The 13,749-nt window shown below is 39.3% G+C and overlaps 1 protein-coding gene across 1 annotated transcript in view; it reads right to left on the bottom strand.

Annotated features, from left to right (window-relative positions):
* Positions 1-13,749, bottom strand: part of MCTP1 (multiple C2 and transmembrane domain containing 1) — a 259,309-nt gene that overhangs the window by 36,753 nt on the left and 208,807 nt on the right. Inside the window, exon 17 of the mRNA XM_061479092.1 lies at positions 2,336-2,389. Within this exon, the coding sequence (XP_061335076.1) occupies positions 2,336-2,389 (54 nt within the window). The remainder of the gene's footprint in view (positions 1-2,335; positions 2,390-13,749) is intronic.

Below are 13,749 nucleotides of genomic sequence, written 5' to 3'. Positions count from 1 at the left end.
ATATGTCTTCTCGCAAAACTCCATTTTGGACACGGCTTTAAGAAAACACATATACGAAGTAAAATAATAGGAAACTGCACCCTTCCACTTTGACAAAAAGATGTAAGAAGGACAGCAGTATTTAACAGTATGTCTCATACACCAGAAAAAAAACACCCTACCATTTTCTAACAACAAACAGTTCAGTCCTAACAACGTGTTGGTGTTTTACAGTTTCACCCAGTGCAAAATAACGCCCACTGTGCAGAGTACTGAATGTACACAGTAGTCTATACATGCTTACTTTAAAAAGTGTGATTTTCTTTTTCCATTCAAAGAGAATATTCAATCACGAGAACTCAAAATGTTTCCAATGATGAAGACAGCTTTGAATTTATAAAAATCAACCTAAACACCTTCTGTATAGAAAGACAGCTCTTAAATATTCAGTAAAAGGGCTCACTGAATGCACATGGTAATGTCAGTACTTACTTTTATTCAACCTTGGTAACTAGATCTAGAAAAATGTTTTTTTAACTTTTGTGTCAACTTGAGAAAGCTGAATATTAGATCACAACATTGAAACCTACACTGATATTTCTAACTGGGTATGTTTTGCCTGCCATCTGCTAATCACCTGGGAACTGGGGAGGAAAAGAGAGGGCTGACCCCCTCCCTCATCTTCCCTTTAAAAAGAGTTTGTTTAGCATTTTCCAGAAAACACTGTGCAGTAAGTATATAGGCTGGCTTAAACTGCAAGCAGTCAAACACTACCTTTGTGAACAAATCACAGTGATTAAAATATCCAGGAATACACACGTTACTGGGATGATACTTTTGCACCAGCTCTAATAATAAAGGAGGGAGAAACGAGAGAAAATGACCTCAAATGGATGGCAGATCAGTGTTTATCAGAAAAGCCAGCATGTTGAGTTAAAATACAAGCTCTCCACAGCTACATGACTGACCTTTGCAATAAATCATATATTTTATTGCCAGAAGTGTGTGCTCATATCGTTTAGTGTTAAAAACCAGCACGTGTTTTGTAAAAGAAGGTTTTCTTACTACAGTGTTTGCCGATTCATAAATGATGTAGCTAACAATTTAAGTGATGTATAGAAGAATATCACATCATAACTTTCTGTCAATTGTAAAAGATTTGAGCTGGCAATGCAATGAGCAAAATACTCCTTTTTTATCATCTCTCAGATCTTAGGTGTTAGCTAACAGAAAAATAATCATTCAGAGGATTAACTAATCACAGTGAATTTTCTGACATTTCAAATGCTTCTGCCATCATATGAGTTCTTACAGTGGTATGTAACTGTACATCTCAACTAGAAACAAAGGTCAAGGCCATAAATTAAGATACGCTTCTTTTCTCCCCTTGAAAAAAAAAGGAAAAAATCATTGCTGTACTACAACAGAAGTGTGGTAACATCTGTGAAGGTCAAAATCATCTGTATTTTAATTCAGAGTTCTTGTAAAAATTTTCCCCTTTTCTTTTCTTCCACAAATATCACCTTCCTGGTATGAAAATACCAGCAACAATGGGGCTGTCTTCACTGTACTCGTCTCACCAGAAAGCTGTCCTGCCAGCATCAGCCATTGCTTCAGTGGTGCAAGGTCATTCTAATTTCTTTTCTCTGGCTTTTCCCTCTCCTTAAGGGACAAGCAATCCAAGCAGTCCCATAGCTTGGCTCAATAAGGTGTGGAAATGAGCTGTTATTTACTGCAGTTGCAATCCTCAACCCAACCAGCCACCTCCAAACAGAACCACATTTGCTCAAATGGCTGAATGATCTGTATCAGAATTCTGGCTTGCTGGGACACAATGCCAACTTCAAATCAAGTTGATGTCTATAAGCATTGTGATTATTTAAATGTCAAACAACGTTCACGATATCTCAGCCATTCTTCCAGCAAGTAATTCCTTGAAAATTATACATGTAAATATCCCACTTTAATCAGTATGGAGTTGCTATTGACACACCATTTTCCCCCTAAAGTGCAGCTCTATTTGTAATACTCAGGACAATCTTTTGTCCTTCAAAACCAGTTGTCACTGCAGTTATCTTCACAAGAGGTATCAAGTTCCAGACAGGCTGCACTATTTTTGTTCCTGGCAGAAAAAATGGTTCAGCTTTGGACCAAGAAAAAAAACACCCAGAAAAAGCAGGATTTATAGTCCTCTGTCCTTTCCTGCAATGCACTGTAGCATTGTTAGGATGATAAACAGCTCTGTCTGATTTTCTGGACTAAAACACTTCAACTCCTTTTTTAACTGTCTGTAAAAACAGTGTCACGTCTAAATTTTCCCCTCCGCAGCTACCCAAGTGCTAGGAAAGATAATTACCTTGTCATCTCTGTCATCCTCTTCTTCCTCGTCCTCTAGCATGTCCTCCACTACCTGCAGACAGAAACAGTAGTAGTTGTCATGATTTAAAAAGGAAGAGTTTTGTTCTGTCAATTCTGAACCTTTTGTAGATGAAAACTTTATTAACATTTGAAATAAATGCACAGAAGGAAAATGTACAACTAGGAAAAAAGCAGTTGATCTAGAGATTCAAATTCAGGAAAGTGTTGCAGCTTTAATTGACTTACCTTTGGGAATTACATACTGAAAACCCTTCCTGCACAAAATGCTTGCTTGACAATTTAAGTATCTAAAAGGTAATTCAAAACTCAATATATGATTGTTTTAATTAAAGAAATCCTTTGTTAGCTCCGCTGGTGCACATGCAGCACATACAGATGTTTGCTTTCTTTTAATTACTGTTACCTACAGAAAAGTGCAACATTTAAAATAGAATTTACAGCATTCACCAATAGATTTTTGAAGAGTACACAACTGGGAATAAATTAATACTGGCTTATCTCCTTATGATCCACAACAATGATATATACCACAAGCTCTGTCAGCATTAGCAGTGTTTCTTGCTAGTGATTTTATACAGTCTGTGCATCTGACTTCATGCACATTCATTGCTAGCTGCAGTTGCTGTGTCTGCCTCTAGGTATTTTTCCATTTAAAGGCTGTTCAGTGTAACACTATCAAACACATACATAAATGCAATTCATTCTACAAATATTAATAATCACACCATAAGCATCAAATGAACCACTGTTAAATCTACTTTACAGAGAGATTAAGTGATTTTCTGAGGTAAGAGACAGGTTCAAACAAAAAAATCAAAAATCCCTCTCTCGTAACACTGTGATCAAGTCTTCAGCCCACCCTATGGGAAAAATTTTGTATTTATGGAATTGAAATGAAATTGTACCTCCTCATAACCAGAAAATAATGTGACACTTTAGATCATTATTTATACTTATTTATCATTATTTAAGGACTTACTAGGATATAAGAACAGCCATGATGAAGGTCAGCAAAGATCTACGTAGCCCAGGCTCATATTATGGATGCAAAAAGTTTGTATTATGTACTGTAAAATATGCATAAAAAGGACAAGACAAGGAAAAACTTGTTGGTATGTGTTGTGGTTTAAACCCTAGCCAGACAGCCTGTTCACTCACTTCCCCCCCTTCTTGCCCTCCCCCTATTCCCGGAGGGACGGAGAGAAGAATCAAAAAGAACGCAACTCCCACAGGTTGAGATAAGAACAGTTTAGTAACTAAGGTATAACACAGATCACTACTGCTACCACCAATAATAACAATGATAAAGGAAATAACAAGGGAAGAGAATACAACACCTCACCACCAGCCAACCGATAACTTGCCCCACCCCACCTGACGGAGCACCGACTGATACCTCATCCAACCCTGCAGTCTCCCAGCCCTTCTGGCTAACTCCCAGTTACATCCTGGGCATGACGTGCTGTGGTATGGAATACCTCTTTGGTCAGTTTGGGTCAGGTGTCCTGTCTCTGCTTCCTCCCGGCTTCCCCTCCTCCCTGGCAGAGCACGAGGCTCACAAAGTCCTTGACCAAACCAAAACATCATTGTTATCAGCTCTGTTCCCAGGTCAAAAGTCAAAACACAGCACTGCACCAGCTACCAAGGAGAAAAATGACTGCTACTGCTGAACCCAGGACAGTATGCAACATTAATACTTGTGCCTATTTTACAGACTTGAAACCAGCTAAAATGAGATAGTTCACTTTGTCATATAATGAAGCTACAAACAGTTACAGGGTACTTGTCATTTAAGACAACACATTAAAAATAAAACTTCAGGATCATCCCCAACAAACACTGCTGCAAGGATATTTTCATTAAGTCCAACTCCATGTCCAAAGATGAAATGGACTTTAACACTATCCAAGAGCCAAATTCAGGCAAGAGAACTTAAAAGTGATATGGGTGTGTATTAGGTGCCTTTCTCTGAGGTAACTCAACCATCATGAAGCTTCCAGTTAATCATGTTACATGAGCCCATGTAACATGTAAGCAACACGTAGGCGTACTCAATATGAATGTCTAGAAGAGCACTCTGCATACGTGCAAGTCAACTGCAGAGTTCAAAACATTTTCAGTTCCACCTGCTCATCCCTGATTAAACTCAGTCCCAAAACCCCTCTGACAGCAAGCCTGGGATTTTGGAGGGGAAGTAGCCTCCAATTCTGTCTGCTATCTGCTCTGTCCTGAAGCTTGTAACCAAAAGAACTAGAAACACAAAGAAAGGGTGAAGAGTTAGCATGTCCAAAACCTCAAGGCAGAAGCATGACCTAAACAATTAAGGAACAATTGCTCTTCAATGCTTTCCTACCCAGAGAACAATTTTATCAGGAGCAGCATGACAATGGAATCTTCCGCAGCCTCTGACCTGCTGTAAGCTAGGCAGTTATAGAGAATCATAGAATCATGGAGTAGTTAGGGTTCTAAAGGACTTTAAGATCATCCAGTTCCAACCCCCCTGACATGGGCAGGGACACCTCAAACTAAACCATATCACCCAAGGCCTCATCCAACCTGGCCTTGAACACTGCCAGGGACGGAGCATTCACAACCTCCCTGGGCAACCTATTCCAGTGCCTCACCACCCTAACAGGAAAGAATTTCCTCCTTATATCCAACCTAAACTTCCTCTGTTTAAGTTTTAACCCGTTACCCCTTGTCCTGTCACTACAGTCCCTAATGAAGAGTCCCTCCCCAGCATCCCTATAGGCCCCCTTCAGATACTGGAAGGCTGCTATGAGGTCTCCATGCAGCCTTCTCTTCTCCAGGCTGAACAGCCCCAACTTCCTCAGCCTCTCTTCATACTGCAGGTGCTCCAGCCCCTGATCATCCTCATGGCCCTTCACTGGACTTATTCCAACAGTTCCATGTCCTTTTTATGTTGAGGGCACCAGAACTGCACACAATACTCCAGGTGAGGTCTCATGAGAGCAGAGTAGAGGGGCAGGATCACCTCCTTCAACCTGCTGGTCACGCTCCTTTCGATGCAGCCCAGGATACAGTTGGCTTTCGGGGCTGTGAGTGCACACTGAAGCCGGCTCATGCTCATTTTCTCATCAATCAACACCCCCCAAGTCCTTCTCTGCAGGGCTGCTCTGAACCTCTTCTCTGCCCAACCTGTAGCTGTGTTTAGGATTGCTCCAACCCAGGTGCAGAACCTTGCACTTGTCATGCTTAAACTTCATAAGGTTGGCATCAGCCCACCTCACAAGTGTGTCACAGAATCATAGAACGGCTAGGTTGGAAGGGTCCTTAAAGACCATCTACTTTCAAACCCCTGCCACCTCAAGGACACCTTCCAGTAGACTGGCCTGCTCCAAGCCATGTATAACCTGGCCTTAAACACTTCCAGGGTTGCCTTTCTGGGCTACAAGAGCACACTACCAGGTCACAGGGAGCTTCTCAACAACCAGCACTCCCGAAGTCCTTCTCCTCAGGGCTGCTCTCAATTCAGTCTCTAGCCAGCCTGTAGCTGTTCTTGGGATTGCTCATAGCCATATGCAGGACCTACCTACCCTAAAACTTTAAAGGTGGATGGTTTCAGTGACCCGGTTTACCAACCAGTTCCAAAAACATCAGCATTAGCTCTAATAGTGAACTGAAAAGAGAGGATGAATACAAGCCATTAAGGGCTTCAGCAAGATATAAAACTTCTTAAATCAGCTTTGCCACATGCAGAAAAGTCTGTAATTACATCATTATGTGACTGAAGCCCAAGATATAAACCTGAATCTGTTGACTCAGATAATGCCTACGCCTGGAGCTGACTAAACACACTAGGTCTCATACTTTTCAACATGAATATTCCCCAGAGATTTAAAGGTCTCTTTATGTACATCCAGAAATTCCCCAGCTTGACCGGATTGAACAGCAGAACACCTATCTCACATTAGCGCTAAAGTTAGCATGGATACAATTAGCTGAATTGGAAACCTCTAAAATTGTTGCAGATGATGGAACCTTGCTGAAATCTCTTGCATGACAATACCCATTCAAAATTATCCAGATAATAAGACTTTAAACTCAATTTTTTATTGATTTTTTTTTTCCTTCCCCATCTAATGATCTCAAACTACTTTACAAGCTTCTATAGAGTGGCAAAATGTTAACTCATTCAGAGGACATAAAAAGTCCTTTGAAATTGCTTGAAGCCCAGGACTAAGCCCATATCTCCAGCTCCTCCATTCAATTTTATTTTTATTCAAAAGCCACTACCACTCTGTGCTCTTGTTCTAGGTTAGTCATATCAGCAATTACATTGAGATTTGGAGTACTGAATTGTCTGGAAACTAAAACAAAATTCAAATATTTCAGCAAAATAAAATGTAGTAAAGGTGATTCTATGCCCAAGATGCATAAATGATTCTTTATAGTACACGAAACATAGCCCATGCTTTCGCTTGTCTTGAAATTCAAAAGGAAGAGTTCAAAATAAAAACACAAACCCTGAACATTCAGACAATATGGACACAATAACACAATTTATTAGTTCACTATAACAAGCATTTCCAGATCTTCAAAGCAAATTAAAACACAGAAAGTAGATCCTTCATAATCATATGATATATGAGGAATTGATATGCCAAAGCCTTACAAAAGCCATTTACTGAAGTACAATTTCTTTTTGCAGAACAAATCAAGGCTATTCAAGTGAGGTACAGTGGGACTGAGCAACAGATTTCAGTGCAACATTGTAGTAAGAATATTGCAGGGAAAAAATACAACAGATTTTTTTCCCTTTGATTCTGCCTCATTGCTATTCAAATAAAGTGCACATGTGCTCCTTGGTTTGAAGGAACACAGCAGTTATTCAGATCTCTGAGTTAAGCATTGTACTTGAGGGAGGTGTGATGGAGGGAGGGAAGAGATGGCAATGGAGGGAGAGGAAAGAGGAGGAGGACAGGAAAAAGCATAGGAAGGTAAAATGAAACAGTGTTATTTTATTAAAAATTCTGTGGTAAAAATCTTAGACTGTCCCTAGAATACTCATTCTAAATTATGCCTTCCGATACGTTGCTTGAAATCAAGTAGTATTAATCGAACAAAGGAAGGGCACTGGGATAATCAGAAAGATCTAATGCAAGCAGTTAAAAGTGACATGACCTTCTGTAATGTCACTTGTCACAGACTTATATGCTTCATATTGGTAGAAGGTCTTGAAAGAACCTGTTTCTTGGCACTGTCCCTTGAATGCAATACGAATACACGTGTAGACAGCCTCAGATACAGCATGTCAGCTACTTCAATGCCAAAGATTGAGCAGATGATGTTTAAATGTTACAAAGTTAAGATCCTTCCTGTGCAAAATAGCTCTACTAAAAGCTTATTAATCAGAAGGAGTATGCAGTCTAATTCCTATGTACAGCCATTGCTCCCGATCCATTCTTACCCGCTTTGAGGAACTCTGACTATAAATAATCTGTGATTCATAATCCACAGGAGGCCAGAGGAGCATCTGTTCTGCTGCAATGGTGTGCAGCTACGTTATAGCAGGTTAGCAGAAGGAAGCACAACCACCACATTTGCATGCCAAAGAAAACCTGGTTTTGTAGTTTCTGAGGAAGTCTGAGTCTTCTGAGGAAGCTGAAAATTAAGTACAATTTGAATTTATTCTCAAGATGATCTATTGACTAACAAACAGAATAGGATCTCTGAGAACATAACCAATTATTACTTCTAACCTCATTATCTGCAAACTATGATGGCATCCTAGTTATGTACAAGCACATTGAATCAAAGGCCCATGACTGCAGAGAACTTTGAAATACCTCCTTGTCATGGTTTAAGCCCAGCCACGCAGCCTCTCGCTCACTCCCCCAATTCCTCCCCCTGCTCCCGGAGGGATGGGGTGGAGAATCGAAAGAATGTAACTCCCATGGGTTGAGATAAGGACAGTTCAGTAACTAAGGTATAGCTACCACCAATAATAATAAGGATAAGAGAAATAACAAGGCAAGAGAATACAACCGCTCACCACCCGCTGACCGATAACCTGCTGGACCCGGGCAGTGATCTAACCATTGCAGGTAACTGCCCCCAGTTTACATCCTGGGCATGACGTGCTGTGGTATGGAATACCTCTTTGGTCAGTTTGGGTCAGGTGTCCTGTCTCTGCTTCCTCCCGGCTTCCCCTCCTCCCTGGCAGAGCATGAGATTCAGAAAGTCGTTCTCAGAGTAAACATTCTGACCAGCAACTAAAAACATCGGTGTTATCAGCGCTGTTCCCAGGCTGAAAGTCAAAATCACAGCATTGCACCAGCTACTAAGAAGGAAAAAAATGACTGCTACAGCTGAACCCAGGACACTGGTGAATCTAAAGACTCCACAGAAAAATGACGCATTGAACTTAATACCACTTTAAATGAAAGGTCCTTCTCTCTTAGTATCAGCCTGCCATTTCTCACACACAATGTGCAAACCACAAGTCACTCCATGCACTGTCTTAAAAGTTCTTTGGCTGATCCAACAGAAACACCTACACAGAACATAGTCTGATATCCCTGCATTTTAACAATACCAGGTACATGTTTGGCACCAATACACAAGATAAAGAAAAAAGGAGAAGCACTACCACTGCTGATAATCCTGATGAGTTACCTTGCTATTTTCTTTAATGTGAAGCAATGCCCCACTGCTTAGCCCTTCTCTACATTTGCTTGTATCTTACTTGATGTAGTCCTTCGAACACAAATAGGTGGTTTCAAATGAATAACAAAATAAAAACATTTTATGCTATATCACATGTTATGGTGTCAAGATACTTGCAGATATTTGTATTTTCATATATAGGTATTAACATTCATAAGAAAAAACAAATGACAGAATGAGAATTGGTTCCAAATTAATCACATTTTAGATGTGCAGTGAATGTGGTCAGAACTGTGGTTTGGATTTCATGATAATTCATACTGTCCAAACATAAATGGCTCTTTGTGCTTGCATGCTGCTAAATCCTTTATGTGTAGGTACAGTATAAAGTTGTGCAATGCATACAGATTAAGAAGGATGCATAAAACCACCTGGGCTCTCACAGGTTATCTCCAGGTACCCAGGTACTTCAAGTTGAAGCAAAAATGTGTGTCATCAATAAGCCTGCTGCAGCAGCAGCTTTGTGCTCATTTTCACAAGATGTGTCTCCTTCTTTCATGGAATTGTAGAGGAGAAACTTTACAGGAGATACAGCTTAATTAAAATGCCCACCTTTTTCATACCACATTTATAAGGAAAATAAAAATTAAATTAACAGATTCTGATTTAAGAGTGTAGTGTATCTGGAATACAGCTGATCTTGATTTACACTATTAATGTTTTGACCTTGGGGTATTTCATCTGCAGTAATCATCAAGATAACTGAGCCATTAGATGTAATAATAATTAGTGTGATAAGCTTGCCAGTAAGGTTAAATATATTGCAATACAGAAGACAGAAAACTAAAAAGAAAGGCATTAGTACTTTATCGCTAGTATACTTCCTGACTTTTGCAGACATTCAAATGCAATTATTCCTTCTTACAGAATGCGTTTTGTTAGCTTATTCTGGGAAGTGCTCATATTGTTATTGAGTCTGATTCTTAGTAGGAAATGAGACTTCAATATGGCTATCAGATGGCTTTTGATGCATGCTACTGATTACAAGTAGTTCTGTAATGTCAACAACAGAATCTTTATTTACAGTATAATAAATTTCTTGCAACATGCATGGGCAGTAAGTACAGTTTATTATACAAGAACATGTAACCTTTTTCCTCCTGTCACCTTTATATGCCCTCAAAATTCAGTTGCCAATGTAGTTTAGACTGAGTCATTTTTAAAGTAAAAATGGCACAACTTATAAGCCTTCTTCTCTATAATTCTTTAAATATTTCACATTTATTTTAGCTCTTTCTTCTATTTACATAATGCGCTGTGAACTGAATATTAGATGTTTATTTGAAGTATGTCTCCATCTAAAGGCTTCAACGTGTACTGTACACTGAAGTGTCAGATCTCAGAATGCTTCATTTTTAGTTCAGCAAAACAAAAAAATAAAACATTCCCTTGTCATGGTTTAAACCCAGTCAGGTAATTCGTTCACTCACTTCCCCTCCTTCTTGCCCTCCCCCTACTCCCAGAGGGACGGAGAGGAGAATCGAAAAGAATGCAACTCCCAGGGTTGAGATAAGAACAGTTTAGTAACTAAGGTATAACACAGATCACTACTGCTACCACCAATAATAACAATGATAAAGGAAATAACAAGGGAAGAGAATACAACACCTCACCACCAGCCAACCGATAACTCACCCCCCCCCCCCAAGCCCGACCAAGCTCTGACCGATACCTCCTCCAACCCCGCAGTCTCCCAGCCCTTCCAGCTAACTCCCAGTTACATCCCGGGCATGACGTGCTGTGGTATGGAATAGCTCTTTGGTCAGTTTGGGTCAGGTGTCCTGTCTCTGCTTCCTCCTGGCTTCCCCTCCTCCCTGGCAGAGCATGAGGCTCACAAAGTCCTTGACCAAACCAAAACATCCTTGTTATCAGCTCTGTTCCCGAGCCGAAAGTCAAAACACGGTACTGCACCAGCTACCAAGAAGGAGAAAAATGACTGCTACTGCTGAACCCAGGACATCCTTGCTTGGCCAAATTCCAATGGCAAGATTAATGTGCAGGACTATTAAAAGTAACACCTTCACTAAATGTTGTGAGCCGGAATTCTTGGTCAAGACTTCACAATAAACTTTTTAATAAAACCACAAATTATTAACTCATGACAAGTCTTATTAACAACAAAATAACTCAATAATGGTTTTCACTCTTATTACTACTTCTCTTCAAAAAGTTTTCAGATTCTAATGGGACCAGATACACTTTTCTTATAGAACAGCGTTTATCCAAATAATTTTATGCTTCTAGGTGTGACACAGTCTATTAGATTCAAATTTGGAGCTGACAGACTTTTTGACAGGAAAAAAAGCTGTATTATGTATTTTAGGTGACAATGTATGTAATACACACTATTATTATTTCAGTTAACATTTTTCCAGGTACTTTCCAGGTATAGATACATTTTGGTAAATACAATAAAAATGCAGTACAAAAAGTGCCAAAAGTCCAGGCTGAATTAAAATGTGCTAAAGTAAAAGAAAAGTAAACCGAAGATAAAGAGAAATCTGACTATGGGAATTTTTATTGGAAACTAAACTGATGTTGAGTTATATTATATTGATTATTTATACTACAATCTCTCAAGTGAGTTTTTTTGCCATGTAAATCTTGATTAAAAAAATAAAAATCATTAAAACATTCTCATAGAAAAAATATCTCTATGAGCTGTGAACTTCAATTTTATTTTAGATGCCTGAAATATTGGAAGACTGTATTTGAAAAAATGTGGGAAAACTTTAATTAAAAAGCCAAGTGATTTATGATAGAAAAAAGAAAAAAATATCCAGATTTTTTTAAACGCTGGAGATACCCAAGGTTTTGATGTGTTGTCTTCAGGTGATCAAACCAGCCAAAATATTCCAATTCTGTACTGCATTTGGATTTTGTAACTGTTACTGGAAGGAGAACAGCCACATAAAGTTTCAGCGAAGGGTTACTCCATACTTTGATACTGTATGTAAACCCCTGACATGGGGATTATAACTGTAGCACAGTTTCTTTTAACCAGAGCCAAGATAACCACTTGCAGTATCACATTCTATTATGCTGCAGGAAAGAAACACTTTCTGCCCAACTTATGTCTTTATATAGCGTACTGTGTGACTGTTAAATTAGTGCATAATGCATTTAAAATATTTATAGTCCCAATATTTAGTTAAATAACCTTTATGTAAGATTAATGTTGATTTTTTCATTTCTCATTTAATGGCAAATTATCAAAAGCATGTTTCATAAAGATAATCTTCCATTTAAATTCAGCAGGCCATTAAATATTAAAATTATGTTTCTGATGCAATCTAGAGCAAATTTGTCCAGCTTCAGCGACTATTTGCACTCATAAAAATTAGACTTGATTAATAAAATTTAAATGCTTGATTAAGCTGACATTTTCATGTTTCTTTTCTGTTTTATTAAAATAAAAAGCCCTGTCCGACAATGGGGTACTCCAAGGTATTTTTCCTCTCTGACTATACAGATCATATAGAAAGAACAAACTGCTGCAGGAAGACAGCAGTGGTTCTCATCAGATGACTTAATACCCAGGCATGTGTTGCCAGTGGTCTTTGTGCTCTGACAGCACCCACACAGAATGCACAGGCAAATGATCACCTCTTTGCAAAAGCCTTCCTAACTTATATTGATGATAATGAATGGAGAGCAAGTTTGTGACAGATTAATTTGGCAAAAGCAAGTCAGGCTTCATGTTTTAAAGAAAGACGGTGGACTTTGCTGCACTGTTCAGAGAGATGTGCTAATTCCCATCTGCCTGCAGCAGAAACACAGAGAGAGTCACTTTCTATTTTGAGGTGCAGAGGAGAACAAAAGTTCAGTTCTGGTTAGCAAATACAAGGTAAAATCCTTTTTGTGTGATGTTGAAAATTGTTCTACAAAACCAACCGTATTTTCCTTACTTTCAGAGGTGCCAAAAAGCAGACTAGTTTTACACACATGTAACTATGCCTAATGCTGCAGTGCCCCATGAGCCCTCATGCTTTTGGGATTTTGTGTCTGCTGTTTTGCTGTCATACCACAGGCAAAACTTCTCAGGAGCATACAGTCAAGTCAAAATGTAATGGACAGCCTAAGTCCCAACGCCATTTTCTACCATCTTGTGCAAATGGCATATTCCAGACTCTGTCTAGCTAGAATACAAGGACAATGATACTTATTTTTTGCCATAAATTCACAGCAAGAATTCAGTCTTCAATAAAGAAAGCTTTGCCAGCTCCTTGCCAGAAGAGAATTTCTCGACATCAAGCACTAACCCACTCAGTACTACACAGGGAAAGGATCTGAAGCACCTGGGGCTTGTCCTGCAGATGAAACCCTTCAAAAACCTTTCAAACTAAGAACCCGAAGGTTTATGCTTCCACATTTTAAGACCGCAATGTGAAGAAACAGAGAAAAATCAAGTTATAACCTTGTTTATTTGCTTGGTAAGCTGGTTTTCAATTTGCAGTAAACCAGGTGGGTGAAGTCAGGCACTTTCCTGGTGGGGTTAGCTCCTGTATTGAATTCACAGCAAAGCTACACTCTCTTGCCTCCAAAAAATTCACCAAAAGCTCTGACAGACACTGTTGCCTTGCCCCCAAAGACAGTGATCCAACTGTAATCAAAAAAGATCTTCTACCTGCAGCTGAGCTGGTTTTGGACAATCCGCTCAAGCTCATCATGCCTACCACTCTTTCTCGAGAAAAGAAAGAA

The sequence above is a fragment of the Pezoporus flaviventris genome, unplaced genomic scaffold (genome assembly GCF_033815535.1).
Source record: "Pezoporus flaviventris isolate CSIRO_AGI_PZ_B2104156 unplaced genomic scaffold, CSIRO_AGI_Pfla_v1 ptg000141l, whole genome shotgun sequence".
Lineage (NCBI taxonomy): Eukaryota > Metazoa > Chordata > Aves > Psittaciformes > Psittacidae > Pezoporus > Pezoporus flaviventris.
This window is presented reverse-complemented; position numbering and strand designations above follow the sequence as displayed.